Raw genomic sequence first — 25296 nt, 5'->3', positions numbered from 1 at the left:
AAAATCAATTTCTGTCCACAAATATGAATTTTTAAATGGTTTTAAAGAAAAATCTCCACATGAATAACATTGTTCATTATTAGCACTTGCAATTTGGTCACCTTTGTAAAACTCTTCAAAATTGAGAGTGAAAGACCCTCATTGAGGGCATTTTTAATGGCCGTGAAAGTTGACCCGAAAAGTACGTAAGGGTCAGCGACGTCTTTTTGAAGCACCCATCCAACACGACCGGTTTGTTGGTCCCTTCATGATAATACATGAATGGGAAGTTTGCAATGGGACTGAGTGACAGCTTGCGCGGCTTTCATAAAGAGATCATCCTTCTCTGGCTCTAGTATTAAAGCCTCTTTCACAACCTTGTGCCCCCCCTACAGACCCCCACCGCCTCCACTATATATTCCCCGAGCTGGCACGCATTGTCCAAGTCTCAGCGGGGAAGCCGGATGACGCTGGGAGTGCGGCTTTTGTTACTGTTGTTAGTGGAAACACGACGTGAGAGCTGTAAGGCCTGAGAACGTGCAGGTCGGGGGGCAGGAAAGTTTATCGGAAACAAACTTTTGCCCGGCACTGTTAAAAGTGTACTTGTTGCAGAAGTTAACTCACTAGCTGCCATTGACCACACTAGACGTGCATTTAATTATGCTTTTAATCCATTGTATAGTGCCTTGAGTGACACTGACACTTTTGATTAAGGTAAAATTGGAGTAGTAGGGGAGCATTACCAATGAATTTTAAAGAGAATCTAACACTTTTTGGTGTATTTTTTAAATGTATCTTCACAATAACATTACATGAATGTAAGTTGAACATATTTGCTTACCATTTTTAAGAAAAAAATGAAAATAACACACGAATATTCACATTTTCTTTCCTGTTTAAACTAATTAGAATTTATATTTCATGTGAAAGTGCTTCGACTGCTACTAGACTCCTAAGCTAAAGTGAATTAAACTTTTATAGCTGTCAATGCCAGGCAATTAGTTTAAAGACTTCAGTATAGTAGGCTCATCTTAAATATAGCTTGAAATCTTATGGCAAAAAATAGATGTTTTTGTTTTCTCCCGTAATTCATGTCTTTGAGTATTTTTGAAGTATATATATCATACAAAACAAGTCTCTGAAGTGGTTACCCAACCAACATGTATACATGAACCCTAAAAGAAATGCCGACTTCATTTGTTAACAAACGCTGTGGGTGCCTTGAGTAAATACAAGTACACATAGATTAAAACATGGATCAAGTCTGGCATGAAAAGGCTACGCTGCAGAGAAAGGTACAGTAACTCAATGACCTTAATGACCTCACCATGCAGTAGACTTCGTCATGCAATGTAATTAAAGTCATAAGTCAAGTCACTGTATTTTATGTGTATTCCTTGGTGCACACTAGACTGCAGTACAATATGTAATGGAATCTTTTCATCCAGTAAGAAGTCATAAACCTGCCCGGGTATTGATCAGCTAATGTACATCTCGCTTGCATAGAGGGGATATTTTACTAAATGTGGATTTCAACGCATTCACAGCCATTCGTTTGAAATAGAAGAGCAGGCAGAGATGGTGTTTTAGTGCCACTGACAGCGATAGATGTCCAATCTAATTAAAAAGGGAGGAGCTGGCAGCAATCGAGTTGGAATAAATTGAAAAGAAAATTGATGGATAGCAATTTTGGTAGTTGTTGAATTGTTTAAGGACATTGTTGAGCACAAATTTTCCACATTCTCTTTTTTTTAGCCCCATAATTGTCCGTACTATCTTTTCAATGCAATTTTTACTTTTTACTTTCATTTTATTTTTAAAAACTGATACGTTTAAACCCGGGCCCAAGAACCTTTTTGACAGGGAGAAATATGAACAGTTCATATTTTCAAAAGTTGTTCGCTGAGAGCCATACTCAGAATTTAAGTCAAAATACATGAAAATGTGTGCCTTTTTTTACTCATTTCGTCACTTTTAAAGTAGAAAATGTCTCGGAATTCTTTGGAAGACATTGTTGGGCTGTTGCTAATCAATGAATATGCTTTCTGAACAGTTTATTGAAAATAAATTAAGATTCATAAAGAATTAAAGGTTGTACCTCACAGATTAGCATTGAGCCATATGCACCCACCAAGAGAGCCATATGTGGCTCGCGAGCCATAGGTATAAACTGATATAAACATTGCTCTTTATTGGAATGAATGTAATATTAAAAAAAAGAGTCTAGAGAGCAGACCAACTCTCTGCCTATATGATATAGTATGTAAAAACCAAACATTGGCTGCCATTGACGGCAATTGACGCCCAATTTTAATGTAGGAACTTCCTACTCGCAATATGCTCAATGAAAGAATAAAAAAGAGCAATAATGGACGTCCATCACCGTCAGTGGCATTGAATGATCTAATCGACTACCTTTCCCATGTGTTTTTCCTTTGGATGCACTTTCATTACAGTATATCGTTGAAGCGAAGAGTACATTAAGAGCAGATGAATGTTCCCTTTTCATCAAGCAAGAAGCCCCACAAGTCATAAAACTCCCGATGCATGTACCGTATTGATTAGCTAATGTACATTAGATCGCGTGAGGGGAGGGAAGAAAGGATGCAGGGATGGCGGGGGCAGCAGCTCTCCTCTTTTCTCCTCCTCTCCTCTTCTCTCCTCGCATCTCCTCTCCTTTCTTCTCCTCCCCGGTGTATTCCAGTATGGCGGCTTCTGGGCTCGGCGTCAGCACATTGCAGCAAATCGTCACCTTAGGGCGGTTCACGTAGGACCGAGTCAACGAACTGACAAGCGGGCGTGACGCGGCGGAGCCCTGCCCGGCCAGCCGTCGAGTAGCGTCAGTAGTGCGCCTCCATTGGCCGAGCGTCGGCCGTGGGAGGGAGCGCCTCGCCTCCGCCGTCCAACCCCGCCTCTCCGCCTCGCCGTCCACCCAGCCTCCTTCCCTCCCCCTCCTCGCCCGGCGTGAGGCGGCAGGGACGACGGCGGAGGGGGCTGATGTTCGCCGAGCCGCTTCCACTGTCGCTCGGTCTCTCGTTCGCTCGGCTCGGTGCGCCGTCCGCCTCCTCCTCCTCTTCCTACTCCTCTTTCTCCTCTTCCGCCTCGTCCTACTGCCTCCATCATGGCTCTCAACATCCCCGGCGTGAGCGTCATGATGTTCTTTTACCTTCTGGTGCTCGCCATCGGCGTGTGGGCCTCCTTCAAGTCCAAACGGGAGGCCAAGAAATGCCAGGGAGACCAGACGGAGATGGCGCTGCTCGGCAACCGAGGCATCAACCTGGCCGTCGGCATCTTCACCATGACCGGTGAGTACAGTCTTCCTAAAGACCCCCACTCCCAACTCCCCTCCCCCGATCCTCACCGGGAAGCTTTCGTTGCTTTTGATGGAAAATTTGCGGTCAAAAAATCCCGATACGACCTCCGTTTCACCTCCTATACACGTGATGACTCAACCCTCATTGTGCCGTTAGACCGTGAAAAAAAGGATGAAAAAGCGAGCAACGAGCGTTCTTCAACGCGCCCAAAATTGAATTCATCGACAGAAAAAAAATCATATGAGGATGTTATTTTATCGTGTAAAATGCTACATTTGATGTATCTCACCATGTACAATAGTGCCGACAATGTGGACATATGATAGAATGACAGCACAATACAGATGTAAAACGGTAGGTACATGTATTCATCTTTTTAAAATGAGGAATGAAAATAACCTAATTATGGTATGGAAGATATTACACATACTATGATATTCCGTCATTTGCCCCTCCCAGTCAAAATGAATTGGACGTCTATTGCTGTCAATGGCAGGTAATGACTAAACCACATTTCTGGAAGAATTATGCGGGGATGCACTCGTGGTCTATTAGTTCCCCTGTTAATTTTTTTTCCGGGGCATTTCCTGTCCATAATGTGTCACTTTCTGATGATTTGGAGGTCTTTCCAGGTCACTTTTAGTTGATTTGTTGAATTTAAATCAATGATACAGTGGGGGAGAGGTTGGCACGCCCCACTCACAGATCAAGGGTTCAATCCTGGGCTCTGGCCTTCCTGTGTACAATTTGCATGTGGTCCCCATATCTGTGTGGATTTTTTCCGGGTTATCCAGTTTCTTCCCTCATCACAAGAACATGCGTGGTAGGCTGGTTGAACATTCTAAATTGTCCTTTGGTGTGAAATTGAGTGTGTAGGGTTGTTCATATCAATGTGCCCTGCATTTGGATGGCATCCAATAACCCTCTAACAATGACCCACGTACCCTTTACCCTGCCTATAGTGCCCATTGTTAACTGGGATAGGCTCCAGGATCCCTGTGTAACCCTTGTGGCGATAATTGGAATGGACAATCAATGAATGAGAAAGATTTAAATTCAAATAAAATATTACCTCATGGGCCGCCTGTGATGGCAATGGATGGCCAATCCATTTCAAGAGGGAGGGGCTTGAAGCGATTGAATGGTTGTCTACTGGCGTCATAAAGTGTTTTCAATGTCAACTTATCTCTTTTACTAACTACCACAACACATACTCTGTGACCTAGGCTTGGAGTGTTCACAGTGAATGAACAGATATTGATTCATTGCTACACTCCCAATTCAAATAGATGGAATGCTTACTTGTGATAAACTCATTTGACTTCACAGCAGATGGATGATTGGATACCACATGATTGGTGGCCCATCAACGTCAACAAATGCCCCAATATCAACAGGAAGTGATGCCTGTTAATTTGTATTCACATTTTAGTCATCATATTTTGTTTTGTATTAAGGCTGGGCAACTTTACTAGGTAACAATGAGTTAACACACAAATTAATTAACATAGGTCGTTATTTTATTTGTGCATTAACATGAGAGTAACCAAAAAAAAGCTGTTAAATATCTTTTTTAAATAACTCTACAGGCTGCTACCTGAATATAGTCATATTGTACTTTACAAGAAGGTATATATGTGCTTCAAATTTATGAATAACCAACAGCAATTGCACAATAACTTCAAGCGGATACAAGTAATTGCTGATAGGACACAAAAAGGGAAGTCAGGACATTTGAATGTACTTATTACTATAATACAAACTACTTTAGAATGTAGTATTGCTTTCTGAATATGAGGATGCCAGATTTTTTGCGGGTTGAATTCTTCCAATAGTCGCTTGCTCTTTAAGGGGATAGGCCAAAGAAATGCAGATGTGAAAGTTGACCTAGTTCTAACTTTAAAATGTTGTTTTTTTAGCGGTGTACACCTGAATTATGATGTCTTGCTGGTACATTAGAGGTGTATACAATATTTAAAATGATCAAATAGACACCCGCTGCAATATTATCCTCATTAAACTTATGTGCAAATTGATTGTAAGAATGTTGAATACTGTATTTGTAATGTCATACCATACAGTACAGTAGAACATTAAATTAGATTATGTCATTAAAATATTTTCTTTAGAATGTGAATGGAACATTAAATTAATATTGATAAAACAACATGGTACCAATATGAAGACAAAATGAAATGCAAATAAGATACATGATGTGAATACAGTAGCTATAAAAAGTCTACACACCCGAAGTGAATTCATTCCCAAACTTCGCTACAGGAATTTCTGGCAAGTAATGGCTCTTAGGCACATGTGACAACATTCTCTAGTCTTCTATGTCAGGCCTACGTATTTAGTACCGATTCATTTTACTCTTTGGCCGCGATTGACAGCAATAGACGTCCAATCCATTTGTACTGGGAAAGACCAACATCGCTGCCAGCCTCTCCCAGTCCAAACAAATTAAACATCTACTGCAGTAAATCGTAGTAAATCATCCTCAACTCTATTACCCAGTTGCCGTTAGGTGTGTACACTTAGAAAAACGATTGGATAGGATATAAATCTGTTCTATTTACCTACTTTAATTTCATGTAATACAACATGGAAACATTTTAATGAGTTCTTAATTAGTTCTTTACTTGTTTCGGTGTGCGAGTAGTGACACCAAAGATCTAAGTTTAAGACATGGAATTCCTTAGCTTCGTCTTGCAAAATTGTTGCCAATCCTAAAATTAGCTGGAATAGATGGCGTAGTGGACAGTGACCAGTCAAGGCACTGGACTTTAGCCACAGGAACGTCTTACAGTAGAGGACATACTTGAAAGATGCTTAGCAGCGCCCCTGGTGTCCACACTTTAGTACATCCATCATCCAGTTTTGACCAAAGTACCCAAAAATGGGCAATTGTTACTATTGTACGAATAAATAGGACATAATCCGATAAAAAGGCGCAAATTCGAACAACATTTGTCATGTTTTAGGTATGTTTTCTGTTCAAAAGAATGTTTTTTTTTATTAACATTTGTGGTGTTTGTGCAACAAAGTTGAAAAAAATGGGAAGATTCAGATTTTAAAAAATCATATAAAAAAACCATTGCACACATGATTTGAAATATCATCTTATTTTTCTTTCTTCTCTGTCTGCAAATTTAATAGTCTAATCCTTTATAAAGTTATCATAAAATTCCTTTTCTGATCTCTATGACCTTTGACCTAGATACCCCAAAATTGAATCGCCTTTTCCGTTTCATGTTTCAAACCAATCCTGCAAGTTTAATAATAATCCCTTTATTAGTTTTTGAGTTACCTTGACTACAAACAGACCGGCCTGCTTTCCGTAGGTTTATATGACAACACATGCTCAGGTTTTAGTTTTATAGTTACATAAATATTTACTTGCATTAAATACAACTGAACATTACAACCATGATTAATTATGAACACAAAAAAAATGACATTCCATCATAAAAGCCTATAATGACGCTTGTGTGTTTGTGTGTTTATCCACAGCCACGTGGGTCGGCGGAGGGTTCATTGTGGGCACGGCGGAGGCCGTGTATAACCCGTCCATGGGTCTCATCTGGGCTGTCATGCCCGTCACAGCCACCATGTGCTTCATCTTCGGTGAGTACTCCTTTTTAGGGAACGCCGTCGCACCCCACTGCCACCGGCTGCCCCTTCGCCATTTTGTCTGTAAAAAGTACCCCCCGAAAAAATAAAGCAGTGACGTCCAAACAAGGAGAGTCTCCTCGACCGCGACTTCACAAACAGAGGATTTGTTCCTTAAGACCACTTAAGACATGTTGGCGCGAGAGTCCAAATAGGGTTTACAATGTCTGAAGTTGACCCCATGAGTATTAAAGTGGGGCAGACAACCTTGTGATCATAACAATCACAAATAATAACAGCAGAATGTGATGTTAACGTATGATTGACGGCAACAGACGTCAAATCCATTTGGATTGGGAGGGGCTGATGGTGATTGAAACTGCCAGACGATCTCAGTCCAAATCTGTTAAATGTCTAATCTTGTCAATAGCAGCCAATGAAAGTGATAACAAATTAAAATTTTGGAATGCATTAACTTTGAAATTTCGTGTTGGAAAATACCACAAATATAGTATGAAAGAAATTAGTTTTCAAGCAAATTTCACACTTAAGTACCAATCCCCACCGGCCCTCCTAGTCAATCATTGTCAATGCCTGGCAGTGAATTAACATACAAATGTATTAGTTTAAAGTTGTAGAAATTATTAACTTGTAACTTTGGCTGTGGAAAATGAAAAATACTTCCGTATAAGAAATGGGTTGTCTAGGATATTTTTCTCTAGAATAACTTGATTTTTTATTTACTTATTTATTTTATTGTATTCACTTCTAAAGGTGGCAATGGCGTCTAGTTATTTAACGTTAGTGTAACATATTTTTTAACAGCAGAACAAGGTGAAGCAAGGACACATTTTTCAAAAGCTTTTGAGAGTAAAAGGCACGTGAATCCTACTTGCCACCCTGAGTTACTGTGTGCTCTTGATTGTTGTGACCTTCAAGTGCTTTACTGATAGCCTCCAAGGTTATACTGGATAGCTCTTAAAACCACATAACTCTGTCAGGACGAGGACGTGTAAAATAACTTTGGATTCACTCAGAAAGGCATGCCAGAGTTCTTTGTATCATACAGTGAGTGGAGTGTTATAAAAGTGTTTTCTTGTTCATTGAGTAAATACCTCAAATATTTTTTTTGACTCGACAAATTGGCACATTTATAAATAACATGTCATTTAGTGTTACATTAAACCGGCTACTTACTACATGTCAGCTGTAAATATACAATAGAACCTAAAATGATTCCCTAAGAAAACGATCGTTCAACTAAACTAAATTAAATTCATTCATTCATTCATCTTCTGAACTGCTTTATTCTAACACAGACCTGTATTCCAACCCAGAACCCCAGAACTGTGAGGCCGACGCACCAACCACTTATTCACCAGGCCGCCCCTAAATTTAGTTAAACAATGAAAAATAATAAATAATGTGACCACCTGATGGTATAAAGGTTCATCCACCTGACTTTGGTGCGGGGAGTCTGGGTTTGTTTCGAAGATGAATGAATGAGTGAATCATAATGGAAAAGTAATTACATAAGAGAATACTGATAGATTTGAAAAAAAAATATTCTTTGAAAATTAAAATAAAGTAACTTGGTAAACGATACCTAATGTGCGGTCCTTTTTGTTATTATTATGACAGCTTGCTTGATAAGATAAATGCATTGACCCCGGGTTACGACGGTTAATCCGATAAAAAAAAAAACATCACTGCACAAATTTATTCAGTGGCAAAGGTGTCTTTGAATTCAGTTAGCAGTACAATGCAAACGGTTCATACCAGAGATGGATTTGTACGTATTTTCGTTTTTTTTTTTTCGAAAAATGCCATGCGCCTTTTCGTGACGGAAATTCGCTCGCCGACGTATTGGTTGAGCCATTCATCGCCGCCAATGCTAACGGATTTGACATGACAAACGTGATCAGTGACTCATTGCGGCAATGATGTAAGCGCAGCGAGACGACAGCTTGCGTAAGGTCACGTCGTGTACGACGTGCAGATTAGCCGGAATTCCTTCCCCGCGTGAAAGTCACATGATCTTAATCTCCATCAACGGACATTTTCCCGTCTGGCCCATTATGTAAGCGGCGCTTAAATCGCCGCTGGAGTGCGTCGAAACAATCGCTGGCGGAAGCCAAATATGACTGAAGTCAGATGAGAAAATGTTCACAGGTAATCTGGTTTTAGGGGAGTCATTTCTTCAATGACTGCTATTGATGTCGATAGATGTCTTCTCCATTTGGATGGTGACGCATGACAGCAAATGAACGATGATAGAAGAATTTTTAGACTTAAAGTTTCTAAATAGTTTTAAACCCGCCTTTGAGGTTTAGGTCGGGATTAAGGTTTGTAATTACATTTTTAAATCAGGGCTGGTGTTTTAAATTAGGGTTTTAAGACAGGGTTTGGGTTTGAAAGGATGTTTTTGTACTGCGGTTTAGGGTTTTGAAGTTGACTTTCAAGCAAAAGTAACGTTTGCCAAGTTTGAAAATTAGGCTGTTGAGCCAAGTTTAGTGTTTTGATGTCTGGGAAATGGTTTCAAGCTAATTTTAGGGTTTTAAAACGACGATTTAAAGCGTATAGTTTAGATTTCGGACAAGGTTCAAGGTTTCAACTCAAGGATTTCTAAAGTAGGTCAGAGTTTCAAATGGTCGCTGTGAGGCTTACAAATGAGGGTTTCTAGTTTCAAACAAAGTTTAAACCCCCTTCTTCCGCCTTCAAGGTTGCTTTTGTCTGTTTGTTCCAGGCAAGTGTAAACAGTTTTTCAAATTATGTCTGCTACAGACTGGCAACCCAAACCACTTCTTATATTTCTTTTGTGCCCACAGGAGGACTGTTTTTCGCCGAGCCCATGCGCAATAGCAAGTACGTGACCATGATGGACCCCTTCCACATAAAGTACGGCAAGGTGGCCACAGCCACCCTCTCGCTGGCCGCCTTGGTCTCTGAGATCATGTGGGTGACCGGCACCCTTATAGGATTAGGTAAGAACGCTGCTGTTGTTTTAGCCCCGATCGCCCGGCTGGAGGCCACAAGGACGACACGGGATCCGTGTTATTCCACTGGGTGGGACCGCTGAGTTGATAGTTGTTCTTATCGTTCCTGGCGTCTTCTCACCGCTTCTTCTCAGCAAACTTACTTTGTTTTTTTTAAACACATTGCTGTCATTGGTGGCACCAAATGTCCAATCCATTTGAACTAGAAAGAATGGTAGCGAATGAATGAATGAGCTGCCTGTTCAAACGGATTGGATGCCTTCTAAATATAAACTAATTGGCGGGTTTGTGCAAGAAAACAAATATTCAATGCCACTTTGCCATGATTGTCAGCCAGTGAGTTAGTCTATACTAGGGTTGGGAAAACTGGTCCTCAAGGGGTACTATGGGGGCTGGTTTTTCCAACCAATCCAGCACAGACAGTTAAACCAATAAGGTTTCTACAGAAACAAGACACATCTGACAGCTATCCACTGACTGCATTTCCACTGTGGTCATCTGTGGAATAGTTTGCCCATCCCTGGCTTATACATTATTTGAGTGGAACATTTTGAAAGCAACCGATTGGTCGAACCATGTGCGTGGCAGGTGTGACCATGAGCGTAATCCTGGATCTGTCATACACGGTGAGCATCTGGATCTCGGCAGCTGTGGCCATCACATACACACTACTTGGTGGGCTCTACTCAGTTGCCTACACCGACATCATTCAGCTGGTGCTCATCTTCATCAGCCTGGTCAGTTACAACTTTCTTCCTCGTCTTTTTCTTCTTCTTCTTATGTTTTTTTGTGGTTTTCCACAGTGGATGTGCGTTCCTTTTGCACTGATGAGTCCAGCCGTGACCGACATAACACAGACGGCTTACAACTTCACTTACCAACCCCCTTGGGTGGGTTCGCTGGAGGAGGACCGGGTGTGGCGTTGGATTGATAATTTCTTAATTCTGGTATGGGAACGAGCAGATTTGATATCCGGTCCATTTCGACAGCCCTAAAGGATCATTTTTTTGTATTCCCTTAAAGGGCTTGGGTAACTTGGGACTTCAGAACTTTCATCAGAGGACCCTGTCAGCTGCCTCGTCCACCACAGCCAAGATTACCTGTTTCGCCGCCGCTTTCATCGTCCCCACGCTGGGGATTCCGCCCATACTTCTGGGCGCGGCTGCCGCATCCACGGGTAAGGAAGACCTGGTCAAATAAGGGTACTCAAGTTTCATCAACTAAACGGAGATTGTAGAAAGGAGACACCGACAGACATCGATAAAGACTCATGCTGCGTTCAAACCAAAGTTAAACTGTTGCACGAAAATGCCTATGCACCAGAAATAGCAATTCTGTAATGACACAGACCTTAAATCCCCAATAGACGTGGCAAACTTTGGGTCTATGTAAATATACTGACATTAATGTCAAGAATCAAAACTTTGGGTTTACCTAAAAATATGGACATTGATGTAAAGAATCAAAACTTTGGGTTTACCTAAAAAAATGGACATTAATGTAAAGAATCAAAACTTTGGGTTTACGTGAAAATGAGGACCGTAATGTAAACAATTGTCCCTAAACGCATCATGAGACTGACTAGGATGAATTGACTATTTTAACTACAGTTTGTGGCCAATCCGAATAATTCTTTTCCATTTGTCTGGCCAGACTGGAACTTGACGTCTTACGGTTCGCCCTCTCCATTCGATCGCGGTCAGACGGGTCTAGTGCTGCCCATTGTGCTGCAGCACCTTACCCCGCAGTATATTTCCATCGTGGGCATTGGCGCCGTGGCGGCCGCCGTTATGTCGTCCACCGACTCCGCCCTGTTGTCAGCCGCCTCTATCTTCACCTCCAATATCTACAAGAACATTCTGAGAGAGCAGGTGAGAGAATAATGCATTCATAATTTGCTGCCACTGTCAAGGATATAAGTCCATTTCATTTATGTTGCTAATACTGAATGTTCAGACTTTAATCTAACGTTACTGGAGTGAATGAACCTCCGTGAACCACTGTGAATGTTAGCCGGTGAGTTAAATTTTGAGGTGATGAGGACTAAGGCTGTAAAGGTCATAAAAGCAATCGTAAAATAACTTGAAAATAGATTAGGGGACTGAACTCAAATTTGCTGGGTATGTCATTTGATGAGAAGACGAGTATTCAGAGGTTAAAAGTTACAAAGGTCAGAAATATGGTGCTATCTTGAAGCAACGTTAATGTGTTACATTTTGGGGGATGAGGTCAAAGTTCACAGAAGTCAGGAAGGGAGTGTTACAATAATTTGGTAATGCATAATTGCATTAATTATTGAACTCAAATTTGTAAGGGAAGGATAGTAAAACAAAGGGTCAAAGGTTAAAGAACAGGTCCGAAATATAGCAATGCCTTGAGCGAAATGTCTTCCAGTCACTAGGTCCCTTCTATTTGAAATGGATCAGGGATCAATGGCGTCGTCAATGGCAGCCAAGGATTGAGTGTCCTATAAAGAGTTATTTTGTAGCTTTAATATGGCTAATGACAAATAAGCGTTCCTGAAATTATCTGGGGTTTTTTTTGGGGTGTTGTAGGCTTCAGATCAAGAGCTCCAGTGGGTGATCCGCGGGTCTGTGGTGGTGGTGGGCCTGGCGGGGACGTCGCTGACTTTCTTGGACAACAGCGTCCTGATGATCTGGATGCTTCGCTCGGACCTGACCTACACGTTGATGCTGCCGCAGTTGGTGTGCGTGCTTTTCTTCGCCGTGTCCAACGGCTACGGCGCCGTGCTGGGTTGCCTTTTCGGCATGCTCTTCCGCACCCTCTGCGGGGAGCCCGTTTTGGGAATCCCTGCCGTGCTGCGCTTCCCCGGCGGTGTGATGGTGGACGGCGTCTACGAACAAACGTGGCCCATCCGCACCATTTGCATGCTGATGGCAGTGGCAGCCATTTTGGGCTTCTCTTTCCTAGCCTCGCTGCTCTTCCACAAGGGGGTCATCCCGCATCGCTGGGACTTTTTCGAGGTGCTGACGCGGGACACCGCCGATGGCCACGACGCTAAGTATGACGTCAAGGACGATGAGGATGACGTCAAGGAGCGTAGCGAGAGCAACGAGGTCTGCGAGCCCATGCTAGAATCAACTTTTTAGAGCGCCTGACTTTTCTTTCGTCCTTTAGGAACAAAAAAATGTATGCAAGTTTAGTACCGGCGCAGTAATCCCCCGCCGTTCCGGGGCAAATTATCATTTATCAGTCGATTTGTCCACAAAACAGCCCACTTTATTGTTTGTTAAACATAAGAGCCGTAGATTAAATTCATCCATTTATACTTCTAAATCTGGACCAAATTTTCATGGAGATTTAACTCATTCTCTTGGTCTTTCAACATAAATGACCAAAGAGGTGATTATTTTAAGGTTGTTGATCACAAATTGCATTTGATGTTTGCTGAATTGATTTTAATTTTGAATATATTTAAATTAATACTATATACATATTAAATTTAGTCATTTAAATTGAACATAAACCAGAAATCGTGACATTCCTCCTACGAATGTCAAGTATGTCACATGGTGGCAATTGATTAAAATACTTACAATTTTTTTGTCTACAACTCACGCTTATGTTACAACTTATTTAATTTTGTAAAAATACGTTTCGTCGTTGATGACAACCAAAGTCCAAATGGACTGGATGATGATAGCCGTCATCGATACTTAGTTGTAATCACGATATAAATTGAACCGCGAATAAGTAGGGGATTACTGCAGTAGATTTTTTTATGAGTGTTTTTGTTTTTAGTTGTGTATGCTCAACGGCGTACATGGATAAAAAAAAAACCGACAGCTATGCTCTCTGTTTTAAGAGCTCAGCATCCTTTCTGCAATTTTCTGCAGCAATGACACTTTCGGGCACGGACAGAGGGGGCGTTAGGGGGCCACTTGCCAAAAAGGACGTGAATGTGCTCGGCGTCAAGTGACTTTGCCACCAGCCGATTGTCAAATGCCAGTAAAAAAGTCAATGTTGTATTCTCTTTCTTTTTGTTTGTTTGGTTTTTGTTGTATTTTAGCTTCTTAGATAAGTAGGTGATTGTCAACAACTGATTGTATCGTGACTGAGTGACAAGAAGGGCCCTCAAGCACGAGCACTTCATTGTACAGAAACGAAACAAAAAGAAGACAAAAATCAAAATATCTGCCTGCCTATGCAAACAAGTGTGAATGAATTAACATTAAACCCTTCGTTAGCCCCCTTTCACTTGCCGTCTTGTCAATCTTTTACCTAAAATGGCATTTTGTTTTTCTATGAACGTTCCGTCAACAGATGTCTGTCATCGTCAATGGTTGCCAGTACATTTTTTTTTCCATCAATTTGTTTGTCACGAGTAGACGTCCAATCCCTTTGGACTGGCAGCAGATGAACAATCGTTGATACTCTTATTTCAAATGGATTCAATGATAGTTCAGAGTTAATAGTGGCTTTATTATATACCAAGTTAGAATCTGTCAATATATTTTTATGAAGTAAAATTGGACACTCTGTTTTTCATTGTGAGGACAAATCATTACACAGAGCTGGAATTCACTTTTAAATATAATAACCTTTCATTGTTGGCACCAATTGCTTAGAAGGAAAAGAGAAAACGAGGATGAAAAAAACCAATACTTCTCTACAGTTCTCAAAATTGCCCATCAAAACAAAGTAACAACCACCCGTGGTGCTGAAGCGTGTCTTTGATAAAACTCAAAAATAACCTCTCACCAGGCACGGCCAAGAGGCATGCGACATGTGTTTTAGGAAGTGGGGGGCATGTGTCCGACGTATAGGAGGCCACGCGTCGGGCCTGCCAGGAACAAAAGTCCCGACGGGTACTCGAGCTAAAGATAAACGGCGGGTGCTAAATCGGGCGCTCGTCACATGCCGTTGTTGCCGTTTGAAGGACGCTCGCTTTGATGCTTCCTCTAATGAGGAACTGGAATGAGGGCAACGCAGATGAGAATTGATTTTTTGTTGGCTGACAGAATCACGTTGAAGTTTTCGCTTCATCACGTTGCTTTTTTAGTTGAACTGAAAAGCAGCTGAGGCGTCACAATGTTTATTTCCCGAAGGCATCAACAGTTGGATTGTCATAGCAAAGTCAGCTCCTTGGTTAACAGTAAAATTAGAAATCTAGCAGTGGGGAAAATTGACTCTATCATAGAAAAATCTAAAACTTATCACGCTAAAACTGGAAATGTATCATGCTTTAACGCCGACGTGAATCAAATGGGCCTTTGTCGATTATCTGTAGTGTCCAAATATAGGCAGATTAATCAAGTAGTATTGTGCCACACCAGTCTAGGATGACGAAGCTATGATAACATAGGACGCACTATGATGAATATAGTTGTCAGCAAACAATATGATAATTGTTTCAAAACTAGTATTTGGCACAGCCAAGCCAACAAGACTGCAGTATAGTATCTGGTTTTACTAACACCAATCTAAAAGTGAAGAAAATGACCATCAGAGGGCGTCATGTGCGATTTCTCTTTGCAGACAAGCAACAAAGCACAATGGCAGACAAAATTTTCCATTTTATGACATTTGTTGGGCGGCCTGGGGGTGCATGTGGTTAGCGTCTTGACCTCACAGCTCTGGAGTTTTGGGTTCAAATCCAGATCGGTCAACCTGTGTGGAGTTTGCATGTTCTCCGTGCACCCTAATGAGGATAAAGTGGTTCAGAAAATGAGAAGAGATTAACTGTAATGCTAGTGTAGGAAGGAATAAGTACTCATTAGAAATATTTTTATTTTTGACTGCATTTTCAACATTCACTTGTTCATCCTCGCATATGTCGTTTTAATGCCCGATGTCACAGTAAACGTAACCTGAACGCATATCCATGAGGAAGTTTTAGTACTAGTACAAACTTTAGGCACTTCAGGTAGTCAAGGTTTAGTTAACTCAGGCTACCATTGACGGAGACAGACGTCTAATCCATCTGCATTGGGAAGTCCAAATGAATTGGACAACAGTTGCCATCAATGGCCCAGCAACATCATTATTAAAAAGAATTAACACACAAAATATAGTGCTCTGAGTTAAAAATAGATTAGATTCTTATGTTACTTCTGTAGTATACAAATACATAAATAAAATGTCCCCTTAAGGTAGATTAAACTCTTCTTCGTACCGATCTGGTTTCAAACATTGTAATATGCACAATTCCCCCCCTGGAATGATAATCAAGTTTAACTAGGTAAAAATAATTTTGATTTGGTCAAGAGTTACCGAACACCCAACAAAGCAAACTGGCCCTTAAAATTCCATATGCTATTTCCAGCAGTCTCCCAGTAGTAGAGTAGTGTGGCAATGGTTATTTGTCCTTTTGAAGCGAGTTGTAGTAATCCACCAGAACTTTCCAAGCTTTGGGGGCCATGAAGCCCTCTGGTGGGTTTTCCCCACTGCGGGCCAAGTTCCTCATCTTCGTTCCGGAGATGAACTCAAAATCGGATTGGCTACGAAGGAAACACAAGATGTCACGCTAATTAGTTCTGGGAAACATGGCAACAACGTTTAACTGTCTACCAATAGACTAAATTTGATGGTTGACTAATCATTTAGAGAGACTAAATAGCTAAAAATAGATCAAATTTACTTTCTGATCCTCTTGTTAAACAAAAATATTGTTTTTTTGTAGATTTTTTTTTTTAACATTTTTCTCTTTTTTAAAATGAAAACCTACAAAAATGAACACAAACAGTTTATATAATACGTATTTAAGTGTTTTTTTTTAAGTGAAACAAGTTTTTTTGTCTCAGCTTACCGCTCTGGTTGGTAAAAGTCCATGGCCTTTTTGGACTTGTTGTAGGCAGCCACCCTGAAGGGGATGATCTCCACCGAGGTAAGGCCCGGCGCCATGGCGAGCACTTTGCCGCCATGCGTGGCTTCGTAAAGGTCCACCTTAGTCAGTGGGTGCGGCATGCCAGCGGGGTCCCGACCCACGATGTAGAAGTTGGCCCCTGCCATCATGCGGGCCCTACAGTGCCACTGCACCTGAAGAACAAGTTCAATATGGGACGGTGAGGTAAAAATCTACGTGAACAAATATGACCACAGTCTCTCCATTACTCTTATCAAATTATTTTGAGATTCCTTATCATCGCATCCTATCACCTGCCCTCAAATTTTGATTAAAAATGGAATCCGCTATTAAGTTATTATGGTTCTATTATTACCCCAAAATCGAACTCATCGGCTGTGATTAAGGCCACTAGACGTCCAATTCGTTTTGACTGGGAGTTGGTGAATGAGAGAATTCATTGTCAAGGCGTTTTGACTTTGGTTCATTCACCCCTCCTAGTCAAAATCAATTGGTCGTTTAAGGCCATCAATCTCACTCAAACATGAGCTTTCAAGGACTTTCCTTCCAGGTGTTTTTCTCTTTAATAGTTGTATAGTACAGAGGTGACGAACACAGCCAAAATTAATGCAGCTCTTTGCTTCTTATCATATTTCTTGTCATGTATTATGGCTCTTTGCCTTTTTTCATATTTCTCATACTTTTATTCTCTCTTAAAACACACTCAAAGTGAGGCTGGATACTTTTTGACTTGGTAACATGGTTTTATTTATGTGTTTTTGTGCCTCTGTCTGTCACTGCATGGTGTGTCTCTTTGATTCTCACAGTTCAAATTAATTGCTCTTTGTGTATCATTTTCTTAAACTTCGGCACTCCTGGTACAGTTAATATATTTCCTGACTTATGTATGGATACTTTTGCATCATTATATTGTTTCACATTCATTATAGTGAGCCTTTTATGGCAAATCGAATCAGGAGATAAATAAAGGTTCCCACTGATAGTCAGTTTCCTCATAAACAGTGATGGATGTCCAATTATTTACCTCAGTGGGTCCGGCATACATCATGGGCGAGGGGAAGATAGCTACTATAGTGCTGGCCGGATCGAGGATCCCCTCTTCCAAGACGGCAGCGTGCTGCTTCATACGCCAGTGCAGCGGCACGTCATCATCTTTGGTCCAACCGCCAAGTGGGTGAAGCAGGAGAACTGGGTTCTTGTAGCCGCGCTCAAGCAGTCGCCGCTTAGTGTCCTGCATCAGTAAGGCATGGCCGTTGTGGACCGGGTTGCGCAACTGAAAGGCAAAAACCGCATCTGAGGGGAGAGGAGAAAAAAAAAACACCACACGGTTGAATATATAAATGGCTCACAGTCAACTTGTCATTATATTTCGGACCTGCTTTCATGTCTTTGAACTTCTGCTTGAGCTCTCGCGGGGTAAGGCGGTACTGGTCCAGTCCGTCATTCCATTTGATGGGTTCCAGTAACTCCAGGTCACCACCGGCTAGCCAATCACCACCTTCCAGAACCATCTGAAAACAATTGCATCAAAATTTACTGCCATCTGTAAGTTTTCTGGCTGTATACTTGTGCTCAAGATAACTGAAGAACAAGTAAAGTGATGATTTTCACACTTGCTTTTTTTGTAATATAAAATGTAAAAGGTGACAATTCATTGCCATCCAATCAACAACGATAAACATACAATTCAATTAAACTAGAAGGACTGGCTGTAAATGTTCATATTTCACAGCCATTGATGGCAGTAGGTTTCCAATTAAATTGGACTAATAATAATGACAATAACAAAAGTAATTGAACGGCTTAGGTCAAAAATTAAAACAATTAAGATATTTTTGGAGCAAAAATATGTGCCCAACTTAATGTGTGATCAACAAATGATTTTTTGATGTGTCTTTACAATAAAGGTTGGTGTGAAATATGTGCTACCTTAATGTAAGGGTGTTGCGGACATGTGGTCCCCCACTGTCGTGCACAGCGTTCCTCCTTGCGATGTTCGTAGAACTCTGGGTTTCGCAAAATGGCCACCCGCGAGCCGCCATATTCCAATGCTACCGCCGCACAGCCGTCCAACGCTTGCTTGGTCTCAGTGCTGACGGGGAGGACGATGGGGACTGACATGTTGATGGCGCCACCTGATATTGAAGTAAATCATCTTATTATATTTACTATCATTTTTCCTTTGTGTGTTTCCACTCTCACCATCCAAAAGGTTTCCAAAGTGCAAAACTTGGAGGTACTCCCTCTCTCTCATAAAACCTTTGAGAGGGCTGGCCCAACCTTCAGACAAAACTTGAATCCACTGCAAGTCCAGCTGCAGTCAAAGATAAATTGAAAAAAAATGTAACCTTGTCTGTACGTCGCGCAACGCATAGTTATCAGGTCACCTTGGTGATACTGATGGTAGGGAGTGTGCTCGCATCGGCCACGGCAAGATGCACCCGATTCTCTGGGACAAATAGTTCGGTCACCTCCTCCATGATCTCACCTGGCACAATGTTCTACGTACAAGGTCAGGAATGGATGTTAGAACATGGTGTGATCATGTTGTCTATTCAAAATTCTGCCCTCAAATCATGTTATTGTTAGAATAGACAAGCCATTAATGTTATTAAAATATCAAAATAAAAAGTTATATTGTAATAAAAGCACAGTATGAAAGAAATGTACCATTAGGTAAATGCACAGGTTAAAAAATAACTGAAAATGTAGAACAAAATATCCAACACTCTAATAATTAATTGCCCAATGCTATCATAATATGTGTTACTACAATTTGTGTTCTTATGTCAATACATAATTACATCATACCAGATTCCAAAAAGGACCACTAGATGTCTCTCTAAAGGAATATACTATAATTTAACCACTTTGAATGAAAATGACTGAGCTTGTTGTTATGTTCACAAGATCACGAGAACCGCTCTGCAAATTTCAATGCAACACCTGACAGCATGTCTCATTTAACTCTTTAGAACCAAGGAAAGCTATTTCGTAATGAATTCCAATTATTGTTATACTTTTGTTATCATTTTGTGACTCCAAAAACCAATTCCTGACTTTAATGGTATCAGCCGATACTGTATTCGTACTGTTTTTTTCTTTTTAAGCACTGGAACCGCAACTAATTCTGTCATGAAATGGTCACACACTGCTTAAATCAGTCTTCCCATTAATGGTCGTTGGTTTATTCCCTTCCAGCTTCAACCTTGGCTAGTGCCATATAGGTACAACACTATTTATGATTCAACAAACCTATTTAAAAATGCCCTTTTCTTATTCATAAGAGAACGTTCAAACAGGAAGCCAAATCTGAACATTGAATCATTCACATATTCACTATTTTTTTTCTTTTTCACTATAATTATACCATCAGTCAGTCTCTAAACCACTAGCAAAATGTTGCAATGAATTCTTGGAAACAGTTCAGTGACGCACGCTTACTGATCCGGCTTCAGGGTTTATTTAGCAATCCTCTTATTTGTATGTCGTTTTGTCTTTATGCATGTATCAATGTATAGGCGGATGCAGGATATTTGCACAAATTTTAACTACATTCTATATATTTGCCGGACCATTACGCTACAGCTGTTTTAATTTTTAAACTCATTTAATGCCACTGATGTTGGATTAAGTTAAGGATGTCACAAGGAACTGTTTCAGTGCCATTGAGCACGACAGATGTCCAATAATGTGGTATCATATCATCCTTGTGCTGTTAATTTCAGTTACTTGAAAAATTTCACTGGTTTCATATTTCATCCATTTGAAATGGAAGGATGGCATGTCAATGGTATCCAATGGGTTAATCATGGATCATTATTTTATATCTAAAATATATTTCTAGTTCTATAAATTGTGAAAATATATAGCGACTGCATATATTTACAAGAATTGTAATTTAATGAAAGCAAAAAAATTATTTATTCATTTTATTTACAATGATTAAAGAAATACAAATACATAAATAAATTGAAAAATGTGAATGCATTGTTTAGTTTGATTAGATAATGAATAAATAGTTTGGAATAAACAAAAATAAAATGTAGTATATCAAAAAAGATGTACGATGTCCTTCCACAATTCACCGATTATCAAAATAATTTTAGACCAATTTGACTATTCATTAGTTGGTGATTAATGAATTCCTCATGGCAGCCCTAATAGATGCCAATAGTCATCATTGGCACCAAAAGCAAACATTCGCTACCTGCTCTCGGAGCATCTCCAGCACTTGTTGAAGGCACTCATTCACAGACAGCTCTCCGGTTTTTAGCACCAGCTCTGCCGCTTCTGGACGCTCATATTCGGAGTCGATCCCAGTGAAACCTGCCAAAAAAAAGATGTGAGTAATGATTGCGATCAGAGTGAGCTGGTAATTAAATACCATCTAGAACCTTTGATTTCGCCGGCTCGAGCTCTCTTGTAGAGCCCCTTCACGTCTCTGCTCTCGCAAACCTCCAATGGGGCGTGAATGAAGACCTCAAAAAAGGGAAGCCCGGCGCTTGCATGGATTTTACGTGCCTCGTTACGATCCTGCGGGGTCATAGTATTCTTAATAAAACTCTTTAATCATCTCAGAAATAACAACACTAACCCTAACCCCCTGCAAACCTTGGTGAAGGGGGAGATGAAACTTGTGACGCAAACCAGCCCAGCGTCGGCGAAGAGTCGAGCCACCTCTGCCACACGTCGGATGTTCTCCTCACGGTCCACGGCGGAAAAGCCCAAGTTCTTGTTCAGGCCGTGACGGATGTTGTCGCCATCCAGCGAGTAGCAAGGGATAGCATGTGAAACAAGGAATTCTTCAAGGGCGAAGCTAATGGTTGTTTTTCCTGCCCCAGATAAACCTGTTTTCAAAGAAAAAGGCATGTGAAGACATTTTTCTAATTCCACATTGCGTACCCCACCCATCAAATAAAATTTGGAAGTTGTTTTGTCTTCCTCTTCGTCCCTTGTTTTACATTTTCTTATCTTATACCACCATTCCGAACAATACACGTCCAATCCATTTAGAAGGAAAAGGGTTAAGAGTAAAGGTCACAGAGGTCAGAAAAATGGTGATGCATTGAGCAAACGTTCATTCAGCCCTCCCACTGTTTACCACCCTATTCTATGGCAAATTTAGGTGTGACTTACCTGTGAGCCAGATGGTGCATCCTCTGAAGCCCCCTCTGGTGCCCACAACCTGGCCCCTCTTGCTCCGACTAACATGATGGGCCTGGTAGACCACATTGGTAGACCTATTGAGGTTCTGTAATAAAAAGCAAGAGTCACTTAAAGTTGTATATTTCTTGTTGACTAATTGGCAGCCATTTAATGAATTGAATGAATGCCTTTATATTCTATAACGTGAATTGTTAAATTTATTTGAAGTGGGTGGGTTGAATGACATGCCATTGGACAACCCTTTCAACTAAGGGCCATTTTATAACTGTTTTAACTTTTCTCCTTTTAAATGCACACAACCCGTCGATCTGATGCTCTAGTTCAATGGTTTATAGCCAGATGAAGTATATATATATATATATTTTTTTTTAATCATGTAATGCCACTGATGTTGGATTGAGTTAAGGATGTGACAAATTATCTTTTTCAGTGCCATTGACGACGACAGACGTCCAATATAATGTGGTATCATATAATCCTTCTGCTTCGAATTTCAATTGTAGTTGAAAAATTTCACTGGTTTCACATTTCTGGTCTCCATTTAAACAGGCTCTTATGTCCTGCCCCACCCTTGTCAAAATCTTTACATACCACGTGGCTTTACGCTTTTTAACATTTGTCATTGTTCCCTTATGTATCTTTGCAGTCTTCAAAGTGTACAGAAAGGGAGTACACCCGCTAGCAGAACAAACCATTAAAATCTTAAAGAACATTAGAGTGCAAGTAAAGAAAATCCTATGAAACGATACAACTGAATTAGTACCGTCATAAACCATTTTAATTTAATCACTATTTAGTTTTTGTCCATGACCCAAAGATTAGGGTCAAAGTAAATGTTTTTAGTTACTTTTAATATTACTTTGTGTTTAAAAATGTAAAAGAATAGTCTATATATTAAACAGTATATTTAAAAAAAAATTCAATAATAAAATAAATGATTTAAAAATATTGAGTAAAACCTTTTCATAATAATAACTCATATATATCTAATTACAATGAAGTCTATAATTTAAAAAAATATATTTTCAGGTCTCTAAATTGAATAAAAGTAGAATTCATATTGTTTTTTTTACAGTATTTACATGGCTAATTGACTATAAAAATAGACAATTATTTGCATTCAACATTATTGCTCTAAATGGAACTCATGCTGAGAATGAATTGTGAATTACATACTTAAGAGAGGTTTTGTTGCATTTGTTTTCAGGAATATGATCACTTACTAATTAACACCCAGCCACTCCTTATTCAAAAGAAGCAACATGACTCAAACCTGTCATTCATTAGACAGTACACCGAGGATATATTTACTTTTTCCCCAATTCTGCCTGGAAAAGAACCCTCCTCTTTTTCCAAGTTTTGATGACAGAGTAGGTCAAAGTACTACATAGACCAGGATGCTTTATGAAAGGAGCAGTATTGACTTGACGGATGGGAGGTGGTGAGGGTGAGCGGTGTGGAAGGAATGGCGGCGGGTGGACGGATTGTACAATGCCACCAGTGTGCTTGCTGCCTGCAAGGCTGCTGATGATGTGGCAGCAATCTGAAAGTAGTTTGCTGTTAATATAACTCATCGGCGACTGTCGTCCAATCCGTTTTGACAAGGAGGAACGGACGAACCAACGTCGAAATGTATTCTATGTGTTTCACTGTCAATGGCAGCCAATAAAATGACATAAGCAACACTAATTTTTATGATATCTTGTCTTTGGCTAGAAATGCCAATGTAATTTTGGCCCAGCACTACTTTTAGAAATATTTGCCCCCGGATAGCACAGTTTGATTATTGTATCTAAGTAAAATATCTTATTTCAACTCAACGTTACCCCCCTCCCCAAAAAATGATTTCAAAATACTTAGTTTTTCGTTGTTCTTAATGCAATTTAAGTCTATTTGTAAATACATTCCTTCATTACGAGGGTTATGTTTGAAATTGTGGCTTCTGTCATATTGCCCATCTTGTTCTGTGAATCTAATATGGGCAGTATGTATATGATGCTTGAGCATGTTCAACAGAGGACTTTCTCATCCCACCTTATGAATAGTGCATATTGACATATAAATTCTAGGCAACAAATACCCCATTGAGAGTCAAAATGGGGGCTTGACATCATACCTGCTAGTACAGTAGTACAAAGGTTGACAGTGTTAAATAAAATGGGATTTTAATGAATTTAAATCACAGTAAAATATATTATGGGGGAACACTTTCTTTAAATGCTGAAAATTAACATTATATAATAAGAATGGCCCTGTTTGGGTGATAGAATAGGAAATCGGGCCCGATTACGTCTTTTACAGGGCATCGGGACCAGGTCAAAAGAAAGTGGGGTTTATTTTTGTGTATTATTTTCTTTTTAAGTAGCAAGTTAATGCATTGGCTCCCATTGACATGTCTATAACTGTCAATGGCACTGAATGAGTTATGGTAAGAGGTATAGGGATAATAATATCATAATTATATTATAGCTCAATTTATCACATTGGCGGACCAACTTTATTTATTATGTAAAAGTAAATATTTGTAACCGCGTTTTGTCTGTTTATAGTTTTTGCTTGAAATAATAAAAAGTACCTGCAATTGGCTGGCCACCAATTCAGGGTGTCCCCCACCTGGCCCCCAAAGTTGGCTGGGATAGGCTCCAGCACCCCCTGCAACCATTGTGAGGATAAGCAGTTCAGAAAATGAGTGGAAAAAATAATATTTAAAAAGTGTTTTAACTTTGTTTATGTAGTGCATTTAGACAATCTAATGAGAGGCAATGAGTGAGCTGTCACAGTAAAATGTGTTTCTATGGCGAACATGAACACAGAACCTTAAAAAAGCATAGGTTATCATGTTTCATCATTAAAAAAAACCCACAACTGTACAGGATTTTGATGGATTTGTAGCCCTATATCTATAGGAAGCATTTCTAGCATTTCTATAGGGGGAAAAACTTGCAACAAGTTCTAAGGCGTCAAAATCAAGTCGTCATGTTTTGAGAAAAACTTCCGTGGAGAATCGGGTGACAACTTGCGGGGACTCGCTCTGTCTCTTACCGTGCGAGGCTTCTTCACTCCGGACATTTCTGAAAAGGGCGACGACGACGATGAGGCTGCAGGACACCGCTTGGCTGCTCTTGGCTCACGAGGCCAGCGGATGTATGGGCTCGATCGTTCGGAACTCTTCTTTTTAGGGGGTTCCGATCACCAAAGACGACGAGGGTTTTTTTAAAGGGCCTCCAAGACACGTAGCATTCCGCAGGCTGGCCCAGCCTCCAGCTTGGCTGCCTCCTCCCTCCTCCGCTCGCATCCACACGCAATTGAACTTGCGAAAAAGCCACGCCCCCTAGTAACGGTTGCTAGCCTACAAGCTTCAAGACTCCAGTCCAGAGGTGCTCAAATTCTCATTCCTCAG

General features: G+C 40.4%; 1 protein-coding gene and 1 pseudogene across 2 annotated transcripts; one reads left to right on the top strand and one right to left on the bottom strand.

The window, feature by feature from the left end:
• Nucleotides 1-2779: 2779 nt before the first annotated feature.
• LOC144205501 (high-affinity choline transporter 1-like) lies at nt 2780-14119 on the top strand (annotated as a pseudogene). Its single transcript, XR_013328113.1, has 8 exons — nt 2780-3284; nt 6807-6920; nt 9734-9889; nt 10490-10638; nt 10705-10848; nt 10925-11078; nt 11555-11772; nt 12457-14119. The product of XR_013328113.1 is annotated as a high-affinity choline transporter 1-like (transcript).
• Nucleotides 14120-15635: 1516 nt separating this feature from the next.
• LOC144205302 (bifunctional 3'-phosphoadenosine 5'-phosphosulfate synthase 2-like) lies at nt 15636-25177 on the bottom strand. The gene is made up of 12 exons (XM_077729587.1): nt 24939-25177; nt 21867-21981; nt 21342-21577; nt 21125-21263; nt 20938-21056; nt 19115-19228; nt 18930-19041; nt 18657-18862; nt 18103-18238; nt 17752-18020; nt 16671-16900; nt 15636-16362 (listed from the first exon to the last, which is right to left on the bottom strand). The coding sequence occupies exons 1-12, from the start codon at nt 24963-24965 to the stop codon at nt 16221-16223; spliced, it is 1845 nt and encodes a 614-aa protein (XP_077585713.1). The 5' UTR covers nt 24966-25177; the 3' UTR covers nt 15636-16220.
• Nucleotides 25178-25296: the final 119 nt, after the last annotated feature.

This window comes from Stigmatopora nigra, chromosome 12 (genome assembly GCF_051989575.1).
Source record: "Stigmatopora nigra isolate UIUO_SnigA chromosome 12, RoL_Snig_1.1, whole genome shotgun sequence".
Classification (NCBI taxonomy): Eukaryota; Metazoa; Chordata; class Actinopteri; order Syngnathiformes; family Syngnathidae; genus Stigmatopora; species Stigmatopora nigra.
This window is presented reverse-complemented; position numbering and strand designations above follow the sequence as displayed.

Excerpts from the sequence above, each read along its gene's own strand:
- LOC144205302 (XM_077729587.1), bottom strand. The coding sequence starts at position 24,965 with ATGTCCGGAGTGAAGAAGCCTCGCACG. Across the intron at positions 16,901-17,751 it reads TGTATGCCGGACCCACTGAG|GTGCAGTGGCACTGTAGGGC; the intron begins GTAAATAATTGG and ends CTTGTTCTTCAG. Across the intron at positions 16,363-16,670 it reads GACTTTTACCAACCAGAGCG|CCAATCCGATTTTGAGTTCA; the intron begins GTAAGCTGAGAC and ends TTTCCTTCGTAG.